The following is a 14,154-nucleotide window of genomic DNA, read 5'->3' as shown; positions in this document are numbered from 1 at the left end:
AATAATATTAATTAAAGAATTTTAATAGAAGTTATACATACAAAAAATCAAACAAACTAATGATAAAAAAATTATACCATATAGAACTTATTAATATTAAACATTACGAATGGATTCAACAAATTATTAGCGACAAATGTAATTTATACATTTACAAAATGAGACATTTTTACACAATAATAAATATACTTACTATTAATAGATATAACATCGTCTTCATCCCATCATACTTCAAATGTACATAAGAAATAATTTTAACTTTCTTAAATAAATTGCAAATCTACATGTTCGAATCCATGGATAACCTGAAGAACCGTGATGTTCGACAAACACCTCACACACTATTTGAAGACCCCCTTCTCCCTTTTGAGACCATTCAGGTAGTTGTACTTCGTCATTCAAAAATCTAGATACAACTTAACTTACAAAATTAGGGCTACATTTTCGATAAAACGAAAATACGTAAACTCTTCAGATATGTTCCCCAATAGATATAACCGAAGCCAAATAGATAAAATCAAAGAAATACACTTATAATATGATTATCCATCTCAAGAAAGCAGATTCGACTCCTTCCTTGTGAATGAGATTCCAAAATTGCAATGTTGAAGAGATCTATTCACGATGAGTAGAAAATGTCAATATTTCAAATATAACTAGTATTTACTTTATTTGAATTTGTACGTAGCACATAATTGTATAGTTATATTAATTATTATAATTTAATTACGAAGTATGACGTCTTTATTGTCACATTGAAATAGTGAACATTATTAATATAATTTGTTAAAGTATTATAATGTATGTTGATAATAGTAAGTTAAATAAGTATAGGTAAATTTAACAAAAAAAAAATATATATAAATATAGCTAAAAAAACAATAATATTAATTATAAATTTTATTAGAAGTTATAAGCAGAGAATCAGACAAATTTAATATGACAAAGTGATACCATATAGAAGTTATTAATATAAATAAAACAAATATATATATTCAATAAATTATTAATGGCGCTATACATATACAAAATGAAACGAGACATTTTTATACAGAAATAAATTTACTTATTTGCAGAATAGAACACGCATTGCAGACAAAACTATCGAGAGAAGAGAGGAACATTGTCTTTAAGAGTTTATAATCATTTTCCATTTGTTTTTTAATGACAAATCCTAAATTTAAAAAAAAATGTATACATCAATTAACAGCTATCTATTAGGAGTTAGAAAGTATCCTGAAGAATCTCCATAACTCCTCAATTGAAACATTATTGGATCTTGACTCTTGATTGAGCTCTGTTTATCACTTTCTTCGAAGGTTCAAGCTATTTTCAATCATTGGACTGTAATGCAAGGACCTCATATTGCTTTTATTAATTTCCTACAGGCTAAAACAATCTAAGAATAGGAGAAACAAAAACAGATAACTAATTCTAATGCAAACAAACTTCCTGAATATTATGATCCTACACATGTTACGTACTAAACTCAACTACTTAAAGGAGTCCTTTGATATAATATCCTTGTTGAGAGGAAAAATTGATGATTCTCCATTCTTCCAAGTGGAATAGAATGATTGAATGTTTATTTTATTTGAATTTGTAATTCCAAGTTGTTATTATATATTTCAATATAACCATATAATGACAGGATTTCTATTAGAATAATTGCAAATTACTCTTCACATATTACCGGAACAATACCAACAAAATAAAAATAAGTAGAAGTGGGGTGCAACTCTCAGAAGAAGTAAGAGTCGCGCCTTCACTTCTTAAATTATTCATTTTTTCTATTCTCTCCTCCCTTCATTTTTACTAAATAAAAGTTGAAAGGTTGCGTTAAATACAGACAAAAATTGGTCAGGAAAAGAACAATATACAACAAAAAGAAGAGCTGCTTTGTGCCCGTCACTCAGTGAACTGAGCTTATGATGGAATATAATGAAGAGAGATGAAGCACGGAGATTGAAATCACATAACCTCGTTTTTGCTGAGAGAAAACTTCAATAAATAAATCTTTGATATTTGGCATGATTTGGAGACAAGCCAAGGAACAAAGTGCATTATCTTGATATAAATAGTGATTATATTCTTAAAACAATTATATAGGACTTCAATAAATCAACAAATATAATGTAAAAAACAATTTATTAGCATTATATAAACCAATATTAATACTTTTAACACTCCAGTTTAAAAAAAAATAAAAATGCATTAGATTTTTTTAAATGCCATCAAAGAAAAAATTTAGTGCAGTATTTCACGCTGAATTCAGAAATGCTACATTATTATATTAAATACGATAATTTCTGGATTTAGACACATACAATGAATTTAAGATACATTGGACAGTTTATTCACTCTTCTATTGACGATTGTTCACTATGACTCTTGCGTTTCCCATTTCTTTTCATATATTTTTACTACACATATAGCACTTAAAAACAAGGTCCATTGTGTATATTAGTTTGCTCTGTCCTTATTGATAGTGAAGAGAGCAAAATTTGAAAATTTTAACTTATTGCTATACGAGACATTAGGAAAAATCAATTTTCGTAATCATCTTTACATGAGGTTGAGTGACTGAGCTTTTTCTATTAGTAGAAATCATTGGATTGTTTAAATAAAACCAAATTATTTTGTTAGTAAATATTTTTTCTTCTTATTCGGATATAATCATACAACATACAATATTTTATAAGTTAATTTACGTTATTCTTTTTTAAGCTTCATCATTTAAAAAGTTAATTATTAATTATATTATAAAATCTGATTTCAGGGGACTGTTTACAACTGTTAGAAAATGTACACATCGTGAAACTGGAATTACTTATGCTGCCAAATTTTCATCACGTTTTCGAACTGGCGTGGACTATTCTATGGAAGTTCTTCATGAGATTGCAATGCTCTCTCTCTGCAATCAATCGTCGAATATAGTGCACTTAAAAGATGTATTTCAAAATCGCAATGAAATAATTTTGGTGTTAGAATAGTGAGCTGTTTTTTTCTATATATAATTCTGATAAAAAATTAACATTGAGTTTTACATTTTTTCAGTGCTCCAGGAGGAGATTTTCAACATGTATTAGATGATGACATGGTTCCATTTGAAGAAGATGTAATTTCTTACATGATCCAAGTGTTGCAAGCCTTAGAATTTCTTCATGATAAAAATGTTGCACATTTAGATATCAAGCCGCAAAACATAGTATTAATGGGACAATTTCCAAATTGCGAAATCAAACTTTGTGATTTAGAAGTTGCTAGAGTAATTTGGAAGGATGAAGAAGTTTGTGAAGTTATAGGAACCCCCGATTATGTTGGTAAGAATTATCTACTTATAATTGTTACCAAATATGAATTTACTAAATAGGTTATCGGGTCTTGTTAAAAATCAAAATTAAATACGTAGTTACTTACTTTCATATATATGTAAATAGATTTCAATATGCCATTATATTATTTAGTTAATTCATCAAAGAATTTAGCTAAATATTTTGAGAAATGATATTTTTGAATAGATATGACAAAGATGACAAATGATTAACTTATGAGTTCTAATAATATCTGGACAAGCTCGAATCATGCAACCTAATTCCGGGAAACTCATCACTTTTTTTTTGAGAAATTTGACTTGGTAAACTCATTTTTTCAACTTTTTAAAATGATAAAGCTTTAAAATTTGTGGTAGTTGTAATTTTATGTTGACATCCTGTGGTTTTTAAGAAACTCTTCCATTTTTGGGGTAATATTTGAAATCCTAAAAATTATTTTCGACCAAAAATTATGGATTCACTTGAGGTATACAACTCAAAATTAAAGAAAATTTATGATAAAGGGATTTCTAACGTTAATTTTTAGAAAAATTATTCAATTAACTATTTTAGCTGATGATTTTGTCCTTCATCAATGAAGTATAAACTTCAGTTGTGCTTGTAGAAAATATTTATGTTGTAGGTTTTATTTAAATAATTAATTAATATAAAATATTCTTCTTCCATTGAAGTGATTCTTAGATGTGTATGGTTTCAATGAAAGATATTTGTCTTGATTTATTATTTTAGGGGGGTGAAAGTTTAAATTTAATTTCTAGAGTAAGATTCGAATAGATTCTTAAGATTGGATTTATAATATTTAGAGATCTCGGCTCCGAATCTGCAGCTTTTAATTTTTATTAATTCTAAATCATATATGAATATACATATTTTCTGTGTTACAAACCGACTCTAGGAGTAAATACATTTGACTCTGCTGACAACCGGCTCAATCATCAGTCCTAATTATTACTTCATGGGAATTAATTTACCTAGTAACGTTATTTTGATCCTTTTAAGCACAGGAATGGGTATATTGTAAATCAATACAGTCTGTGTGGTGTTTCCAGTTGGTTCAATTTAGGCACGAAATATAAAAATCTTGTTTATCCTAATAAATTAATTACAATTATTTATGCATCATTAATGGAGGAATATTTCATATTATTTGAATGAAACTTATTATAATTCAAAATCCCTTCAACTCCGTACTTAAAAACATGAGACTTTACTAACTCCCGGCTCTATTTATTTCGATCCTTCTAAACTCATGAATTTGGGATATGAATAATCGATACAGTTTGTATGAAGCTTTATATTCCTTTCTGTTCGGCAACTAACATATATATACAATAACATCGTTATGAATTAATTATATTATTATTCAAAGATCATCGGAGGATATAATATTATTTAAATAAGACATACTATATAATCTTGTATAACCACGATCTGAAGATGACACTTTATTTTTGAATGACAAATTTGTCAGTTTAAATTATTAGTTTAGTAAAGTTTTTAAAAGTATAGTTTAAAAAACCTTATAGCACTTTTATACTTTGATTTTGAGTTGTATAAATGATATCATTCCATTATTTTTGCTCGAATAATTTTTTTTTAGATTTCAAACGTTACTCCAAAATAGAGAAGTTGCTTAAAATACCTCGTGAACTTAATATAAGAGGAAAAGAAGGGCGCTGAGGCAGCCGAACTTTAAAAAAAAATTATTGCTGGCCATTTTAAAACTTAGGGTTGTTGTCCAAAAATTGATGTACTACAGGAAGACATTTAGAAAATTATTTTTTAAAATATTAATTAGGGGCCCCTTTGCATGAGGAACCCTATCCAGATTAAATAATATCCAACAATTCTTTCCGAAAACTACGCTATCCTTAAGAAATTATAAACATCCTATGTACTCAAATGAACAACTACCTAAATGTACGATTTATCTGTACGATTAAGTTCTTTTGTTGATTCATTTCTTTTTAGTGATTCAGTTCTTTTGTTAATTTATGTTCCGACATAGCTTATGGACATTGTGCTCAGGAGAAATATTTTTTTCAACTCAATGTGCATAAGTTTGCGCCCCTGTCATTCCTAGAGAAATAAATATAATTTATGTATATCGACTTCACACAAATTTTGTAGGTTAGACGGAGTAAATGTAATATTATAATGTTTCCTTATATACTTGTATTACTTGATGGAGTTATTAATAAGTGCAACTCCAACAAATCAATTAAAGGAACATTAAAAAAAAGAAAAAGTAAGGGGGAATTTCAAATAATAATTTAATATATTATTTAGTTTAGTATAAAAATATAATATAAAGTAATAACAATTTTAAATTACTTATTAAATGAAATATAATATAAAAACACACTTCCATATAATATGACATCACATTTTTTATTGAATGTTTGTTTAAGTAGATGACGTCATAACGTTTCTTGTATATTTCATATTTTGTTTATCAGTCATTGTGATAACGAAAAAAAAATTCCATCTCCAATAATGTTTACGTCAATACATATATATTTTTTTAAATTTTGCTATTTAATAGACGAAATTCTAGAATTTACAGGATCATAACTGTATTTTACCGAATATGTCCGGAAACTAACTAAAAGGAACTACATTTAAACACGAATTTTAAAAAGTCAACTTCAAATATATTGGAACTATTGTAACAAAAAGCAATTTACATTAAGTTATCGTTTGGTTCCACAAAAGTAGTTAGATCTAAAAAGAAAGAAAAATAATTAAAATTCACAGAGTAATTAACGATAGTAAAGTGTATTGTTTCAATTTTTATCGAAAAAACAAGAAAACACTCTAGAAATAAGTATGATAAGGTTATTGTGGTGTCGTTAAGGTTTGTAATCTACCCTATATAATGAGATTATCAAATAGTGACAATTCCATAAACCAAAGAATATATTTTTGTGCCAATGACAAAATATAGATTTCTATGGGTTTTTATTCGTTTTGTAGAATATTTTTGATTTTCAGTCCGAGATACTTAATATTTGTATCAAATGTAACGCTCTATTTTTTTTAATTGTTCCTAGTTAGAAAAATCTAACAAATCCTGTCATCTAGATTCCTACGACCTTAATGCTATAAAGTTATATATATATATAATATATAACTATTGTTTTACTGTGAATTAAGATGCAGATTTATTAAAATATAGTTTATTTTCAATTTAAAAAAACAAAAAAACAAACAATGAATTCAAAATTATATTGAAGATGAAAGAATGCAAACAATCAGATTTTCTTATATGTATATTTATATACATCTATATTCAATTGGTAATAAACTTGCACTGAGATTTTATCTCAATATTAAAATATGTATTTTCTCATTCTGAGTCCAAAGTATTCGATGATTCTCCTGTTTGAGTCTAAAATTATCAAATAATCCTTCCTAGATAATTAGCACATCTACATCCACCTGGCATTTATCTTCAGGAAGGATGAATTCGTATGAGTTAAAGATATCACATTTTCGAGAAGTACGTACACATTCTCGATTTACATACACAGAATATTCGGGAAGGATTCTCCATCTCTCCAATCCAAACTAAACAAAATTGATGAGGGAATTCCATTCCTCATTATGGAAGAGTAGTTGATTTTTTTACATAGAGATTCTTCTAATGATAAAGTCCGATTCCAGATTCGGGAACCTTATCAAGAGCTACAAATACATTCTTGTGATATATATTGAGTGTAAAATTTCTTTGATACACATATCACATATTTCGTTTAGGGTAAGCCTTAAATTACTCCACTTTTTCTAATCCTTCCCCAAGGAGTAAATAAATAACGTTCTCCTTACCTACAATTATAAAAATTTATCGCACATCCTCACAATATGACGTTTTACGTTTCATTGAACGGTGTCCGGAAAAAATGGTCAGTAAAAAAAAAGGAAAAGTGATTCAGTGGAATAAATGGCAAGATTCTTTTAAATCGATATAATACCTATATTCCCTATATAATATAAGGGCCTGTAAACGGATCGCAAAATTGGATGGTGTTCCATGGAACGTGCTTTCAATGAACAGAACAGATTTTTGTAAGCGCTGAATGCTAAAAATGATATTTTAATGTTCCAATAGGTGATAGTAATTTCGAAAGGGCTGTAGTTATCCACGGGATAAGTATCCTAGAAACACGACTATGCAAATTCAAGGGCAACTTTTGAAATTGGGGCAGGATCTAAACCCTCCTCCCCTGCAGACGCCCCTGATATTAAAATTCATGTAAATGTGAATTAACAACTCTAAAAAGTACATAATTATTATTTATGTACCTTTTACCCAGTAATAATTTAATTTCTCTTGTATACATGAAAAACATTCTCACGCTCTTAATTATTTTAGATTATTTAATTACCTTACAGCCAAATATAAAGAACAAAGACAAACACAACATTTTTCTTATGGATTTAAAGTACTTCACATTGAGTGGATATTTGAGTTAGATATTATGGTTAACATTACTTGGTTTAGTTACAAATTAGTTATAATTTATATTTATAAAATGACAGGCAATATTTTAAAGAGATATTACAGTCAATTATAGGCCATGAATTCAAATTTCTTGGATGAATTGAGACATTGAGTGTTAACTGTAGTTTAAAATTTCTGTTTTATCTATCTCACTTAATTTGGCCACAATATTGTCTTAGAAATTTTATTTATGTATTTCCTAATTCTATAAATATGGTGTCAAATTTTGGCTACTTTAAGTACAATTTGTGGTGCCTCCAAAATATTAATCAGCATCATTTTGTTTCAAAATGTTGAATTTTGAGAAAAACTATTCTAGCTTATTTTTGGGTTGACGTGCTACAAATATGCAATTTTATTATAATGACTCAATACTATTAAGAGTTGGTCATAAGTTACTGGGTGCAGCGAAAAAATCTTTACACTTATAATCTATAACTTTATCAAGATGTATTTCAGCAACCAATTGTAATAGGGTATGTCAATAAAATAAAAATAACTAATATGGTGTTTTGGCTACCCTGATAATTGATGTAGCCCCTTTGGCAGCAATGATGGTTTCCAGGTGGCCACAGAAGGCCTTGCACCGATTCCGGATATAGTCCCAGGTTGGCATCCCATTACTGGTTGACATTGTCCTTGAAGTTGTTGATATTTGGATGACGGGCGATGCAGCCCTTGGACTCAACATGTACCCATAAGGTGAATTCCAATGGCTTGGTATCTCGTGAGTAGGGGAGCCACATTTTCTTTGGCCAGAATGACAAGTTGTCCTTTAACCACTTCAACCCCTTTTGGACGTTTGTGTAGGTGCATTATCCTGCTGAAACAAAACATCCATGTCCGGGTAGATGGTCTAGATCTATGGTAAAAACTTATCCTCCGTTGGTTTCTTTGGAGCGTCTAAAAGTGTGAGGACCGAAATTCAATGATCACGTTCAGATGGCATTTTTTGGGCTTCTAAAACATGTAGGAAGATCTAGTTTTTTTTGTTTATTATTAGTATTAGACTGCAACAATTTTACTTCGTTCACAAAGACCTTGATTTATCTAGCAATACAAAGCTTAAATATTTTTTCACCGCTCCCGGTATATATCATAGCTTTTAATAATTAATTATGACTTAAATCATCTATATTTACATATGTATAGGATTAAGAGAAGATCGATATGAATCACAACGGACATATCTAATCTACTTCTGTGAAAATAATTATTTTTAGTCGGTTATTAGTGTTTTGAACCTTAGTTTCATTTTTTTACGTTCAATCTAATTAAGCCATCTCATTTATTGTATCCGACTTTTTTATGCCTCGCAAAGTGTACAGCTTCATTTAACAAGCCCGGTATTGTATGTATGTGTACTGTAAAAGCCTGGTATTGCCTTATGATTGGAACTTTGAACGAAAATAATGGCTGAACGACTACCTTAGAACGAAAAAAAAATTGAACGGAACTTTGAACGGTGGAACGGAACGCTTACAATTAAAATAAATCAAAAATAATGAAAACACGACAGCTAACCACTTAATTCTACGTTATCAATTATAAAATCATTAGACAATACTCATGGATCGAAAAATAAGCATTAGCATAATATAAAATAATTTTGGAAAATATAATATTTCGGGTTTGAAATATATTTAAACTATTTTCCACACAAAAACCTTTGAATTTTAAAAATACAAAAAAATGGTGGCCTTTTTCTGAAAGCCTTCAGCCTAATAGTGAAAATAATACCATATCTATAATCAAAGTATTAAACTCTAGTATATAAGTATAAATAGTTTTCCTGTTTGAAAGTAACATGGATGAAAATAATACTATCCGCAAGCATTTGAAAAAAATCGGAAAATTAATGTGATCAGCAGCCTTACAATTTGAAGAATATTTAGAAGGAGAGCAGCAGTAATAAGGTGAAGGAAATTAATATAAACCACTATGTTTTCGCAAACCTCCATATCTAGCAATGATATAGGCAAGAATTACTCTGATGTCGATCTTCAATTCTACTCCGAGTCCAACAAGGCCTTATACTTATAACTCTCAGCGTTACTCTCCGTCATTCATGAGCAAACGCAATCGTGGTTACACTTTATAGTTTATACGTATATGTTCTCTTCTTAATAATAAACTTAAGGAAATAAACATTTATATTCAGGTAGCAAATACAGAAAGCCATTTTCATTATAGTATTATTTTTATCTTTGGGAATTAACATGTGCAACGGAAATAGATGTAAAATGGGATTTATTCAAAACATATATTACAAACTATAATATAACAAACGAAAAAAAAAAATAAAAGTTTAATAAGTAATAAACAACACTTTCAGATAAAAATTTGGTTTGGGAACGCCCCCAAACTGAAATTTATATTTACTACATATTGCTAAGTAACCTCTAGAACAAAAAGTGTCCATTAAAACCTTCAACATATATTTAGCCTTTAAAGTAGATTAGAAAAATGTTTTTAGAGTATAATTACAATTCAGAAAATATTTCTACATGAAAAAAACATCAGAAATCTAGAAAAAAAAGTAAAATTTTCCATTCATCCACATTCGTTTGGGCTACATATATATATATATATATTTTAAGTTTTACTATTTTTTTGTTCAATCGTATTCTATTTCTGTATACATATTCGGGAACATAATAATAACTTTTCTTTCCTATAATAGCTGAAAAAACAAAATAAAATATGTTCACAAAATTTCATAAAATAAAGCTTATAATAAAAGAAGTCATAAAGAAATGTAACGAGAGGAGACAATACATCATGTTATATAAGTTCTTTCCCTCGGAACAATTCTATAAATATAGCTCACACAACCTGATTATATTGTTATAGTTTGTGTATGTCTATATAAACATATCAAATTAATCTTGTACAGCCCCCCAAAGAAGGTCAACGTCCCTCCTGATGACATTGACCACACTTGTCGATAGGGTTCATTTGCACCTTGCTGCGTACATAATGGATATGGCTTTGGTGAAAATGGAGTCCGCTTTTAAGGAGTGGAGACCTCCCAGTGACATAGCAAACATCCAGTCTGCCTTCGTTTGAGTTAGACTAAAGTCCTTTAGGATAATTTCCCAAACTTTTTTTTCATTTAGTTGTCCTATCGCACTCATAAAATATATGTTACTAGGTTTCCCGCTCTCTGCCACAAAAGGAACATGTCCTCTCTTCTTCGTTATTTTTGGACTTGTTTGTATAAAGTCTGGAGGTAGCAAGTCTATAACTGAGCCATTTTTGACTCAAGTTGGTAAACGGGTTCTTCACTATGGTGTACCAAATGGTCCAACAAATGTTTGTTACCCTCTTCTCCAATGTGTTGGATTCTTCTTTTTACTATCGACTTTAATAGGTTATACTTTTAAAAAATACTTTAATTATTCAGATTGAGTTTAACTAATTAAATGTAAGTAAACATTTTAGTATTACATTTACTCCATCTGATCTAGGAATCCTCTATGTAGTCCATATAGGAACGACTGGTATGAGAACCTACTTACATTGAGCTCAAGAAAATATATTCTCCGAGTCCACTAAGCTACGACGTTCCATATGTAGTTATTTATTTTACTTACAAGGCATTGGATACGGTGGGTTCACAGATATTCTTACACTCACATATCTTCTCCTTTTTGTTATTAATACTATTCTTATATCACAAGGTTAATAAAAATGCTGGGTTATACTGTAACACTTTTCTAACTGATGTTTGACTTCCACCATGCTTATTAATTGTGGCGTCATTGAGTATAACTATGACCAAGAATAGCTATATATCACCTTCCTTGACTGTTGCTTCTAGAAAAACGCTGTTCTACTCTATGAGGTCAAAATCTGTCTGTCTTGCTTAGCAGTCAGTACGGTACATCAAATATAATATTATAACAAGTTCAATTACATGACAGTCTAACAGTTCGTAAAATTCGTAAAAAATTTTAATCCAGAATTTTTTAGCTCAGTAGGAGGATTGGGAACAGTTGCAACCCCTATCGTTTTTAACCCAATTCCTCGGAGTTGGGTAGACTCAGATAAACCAAATTTAACACAACATACCATATGGGTGTCCTAATTTTTAAGTATATTAAGAGATATCATCAGTCAGTAGTTTTTCCGAAAATTGCATTTGAATGCAACAAATTAAATTTTGAAACTATCCCCATAGCCCAGGGACAGATGCAACATATAAAAATAATCTAGTATGAGATACAAATTTAGAAAACAGATTAAACAATATTTTCAAGGAATAAACAACCAGAACTTTCTCTGTGTTGAATGAATAACTTTCAATCTATTATAGCTGATTCAGAATTATATTTAAATAGATCACTGATATGGATTACAAATTCGAGAAATTCACTCTCAAACCCGTTCAAACCATTTTGCTTCGAAAAACACTTTCTTAAAGGCTTCTTCCCAATTATTTGCTTTTACAGGCTCCATGCAACATAGTTTAAAGAGGAGCCTATATAGTGGTGTAAATTGTGTGTGTTTTTTAGCTGGCCTGTTTTTTTGGAATTGACAATATGAAGAATCAATTTTCTATTCCTCGGCTGTTGTCATTATTATTTATCTTCTAAGTAGTGAACTTCCTTTTCAATTATATTCAAAACCTGATTGAATATTGGTATGTGCTCATAAAAGACATACATTAATCTTTAGAATATGTTGCAGGGTTATAAATGTAATTCCATGTTGGACTCAGATTAGAATTGAAGATCGACATCGGAATCATTTTTACCAATATCTTTGTTTATTCCCTTCTCCCCTTCCTATCTTTTCACAGCTCATTGTAGATTATATAATTCAACTTCATGACAGCTAGGCTGCTCTCCTCTAAACATGATTCAAATGGTCATATTTAACATGTTGATTTTCAATTTCTTTTTTTTTAACATTCCCGAAATACTAGGATGTCCATTAAAATTCTCAAATTTTCAAAAATTTGATCTCAGATACTCAATTATAACATTCTTTTTTCTCTAAGACAACGACAACGGGTGTCAATGAGAGCTTAAAGTCAATTCGATGACTTAATCGTAGGGTGAACCGATAATTTACATTCAAAATAATAAAGATTACATAAAAATAACATATGTATTTTAAATCGTTTGACTATTAGTAAATAAATGTATGTCTGTTGTGTAAAATTTTGGTTGGTCTAATTTGAAGTATCTCCAAGTAATTCAGCTAAACGTGTCTACCCTACTCTATATTAAGTCACTTGAGTTTTTCTTTTAGCATTGATGTATAGTAGGACTAATATAATTTTTTACTAAATAACACAATAAATTGATGTTATTTATATATATATATATTTTTAAGTGTTTTTATTTTACAGTCAGAATATATCTTCTTGTGTTCATGAACGCAACGTCCGTACTTTAACCTCAACTTAACTACTATCTCAGCCGTATCCTTAACTGCTCTAAGCGCTGTAAATTTTTTCGGGCTTCAATGTAAGCAAAATTACAATCTCATACAGATGGAGCTTCCACATTTTCTTTGAGTTCACAGTCTAGGATTGCTTTCCAAACAGCTTGTGTCTATTCTTTTCCTGTGGAACTACGGAACCTTGGAACAGCTATATTTTGTTATTTTTCCCCCACCTGTATTGACAATTGGTATACGTGCTCTTTCATCTTCCAGTTATTCAAAGTAGACAGTAATTTTCCATCCCGAAGTAAGCTACAACATCTGGTACTTGGTCTTAAATTCAATTTTGATAGCGTTTGCCCGAACTTTTTTTCGATCACTCTGTATCGTTTGGATATATTACTTATAAGGAAATTAATGAATATTCCACCCCAATGAATCAATATATGCTTCAAGAATAAAGACTGTATAACTAATACTTAACCCATCTAATGCAGCTACTAACTTTGGAGTAACAAAATCTTCTTTAACTATTTTTCAGGTTGTTATTGACTGTCTACTTTCAATTATAAGATGAACATCATTGAAATTTCCAGATTTACTAGAATCAAGATTCAAATTATTAGAAAAATGTTCCACCTGATGAAGTAGAGGACAAACTATATTTCATTACTCGTTTATGATCATTTACTATATGTAGTCTTGATCTTTCCTCTCTTTCCGACAGGTTTTAACCTAATCCGACCAAGTGACCTACTTGACCTATTTTTCTTTTTTTTAAGGTCTTAATTTAATAAATATAATATAAAAAATTACATCAAAAGAAATTGGGTAATTACATATAGTAAAAATATAAATAAATATTATAGTCTAAAATTATTTCCTAAAACAAAGACCTCTTTAATTACAAAAGTACACTAA

General features: G+C 29.3%; 1 protein-coding gene across 6 annotated transcripts in view; it reads left to right on the top strand.

Moving 5' to 3' along the window:
• LOC121127345 (uncharacterized) overlaps positions 1–14,154 on the top strand; it is a 44,013-nt gene that overhangs the window by 18,386 nt on the left and 11,473 nt on the right. For 5 of the 6 annotated variants that reach the window (XM_040722691.2, XM_071891928.1, XM_040722692.2 and 2 more), the window contains 2 exons: positions 2,780–2,992; positions 3,058–3,323. In XM_040722691.2, the coding sequence (XP_040578625.1) occupies positions 2,780–2,992; positions 3,058–3,323 (479 nt within the window). Of the gene's footprint in view, positions 1–2,619; positions 2,642–2,779; positions 2,993–3,057; positions 3,324–14,154 lie in introns of those variants that run through there. The other variant, XM_040722694.2, reaches the window with a different exon arrangement.

The sequence above is a fragment of the Lepeophtheirus salmonis genome, chromosome 12 (assembly GCF_016086655.4).
Source record: "Lepeophtheirus salmonis chromosome 12, UVic_Lsal_1.4, whole genome shotgun sequence".
NCBI lineage: Eukaryota > Metazoa > Arthropoda > Copepoda > Siphonostomatoida > Caligidae > Lepeophtheirus > Lepeophtheirus salmonis.
Note: the sequence above shows the minus strand (reverse complement) of the source record. Positions and strands in the feature narration are given on the sequence as shown.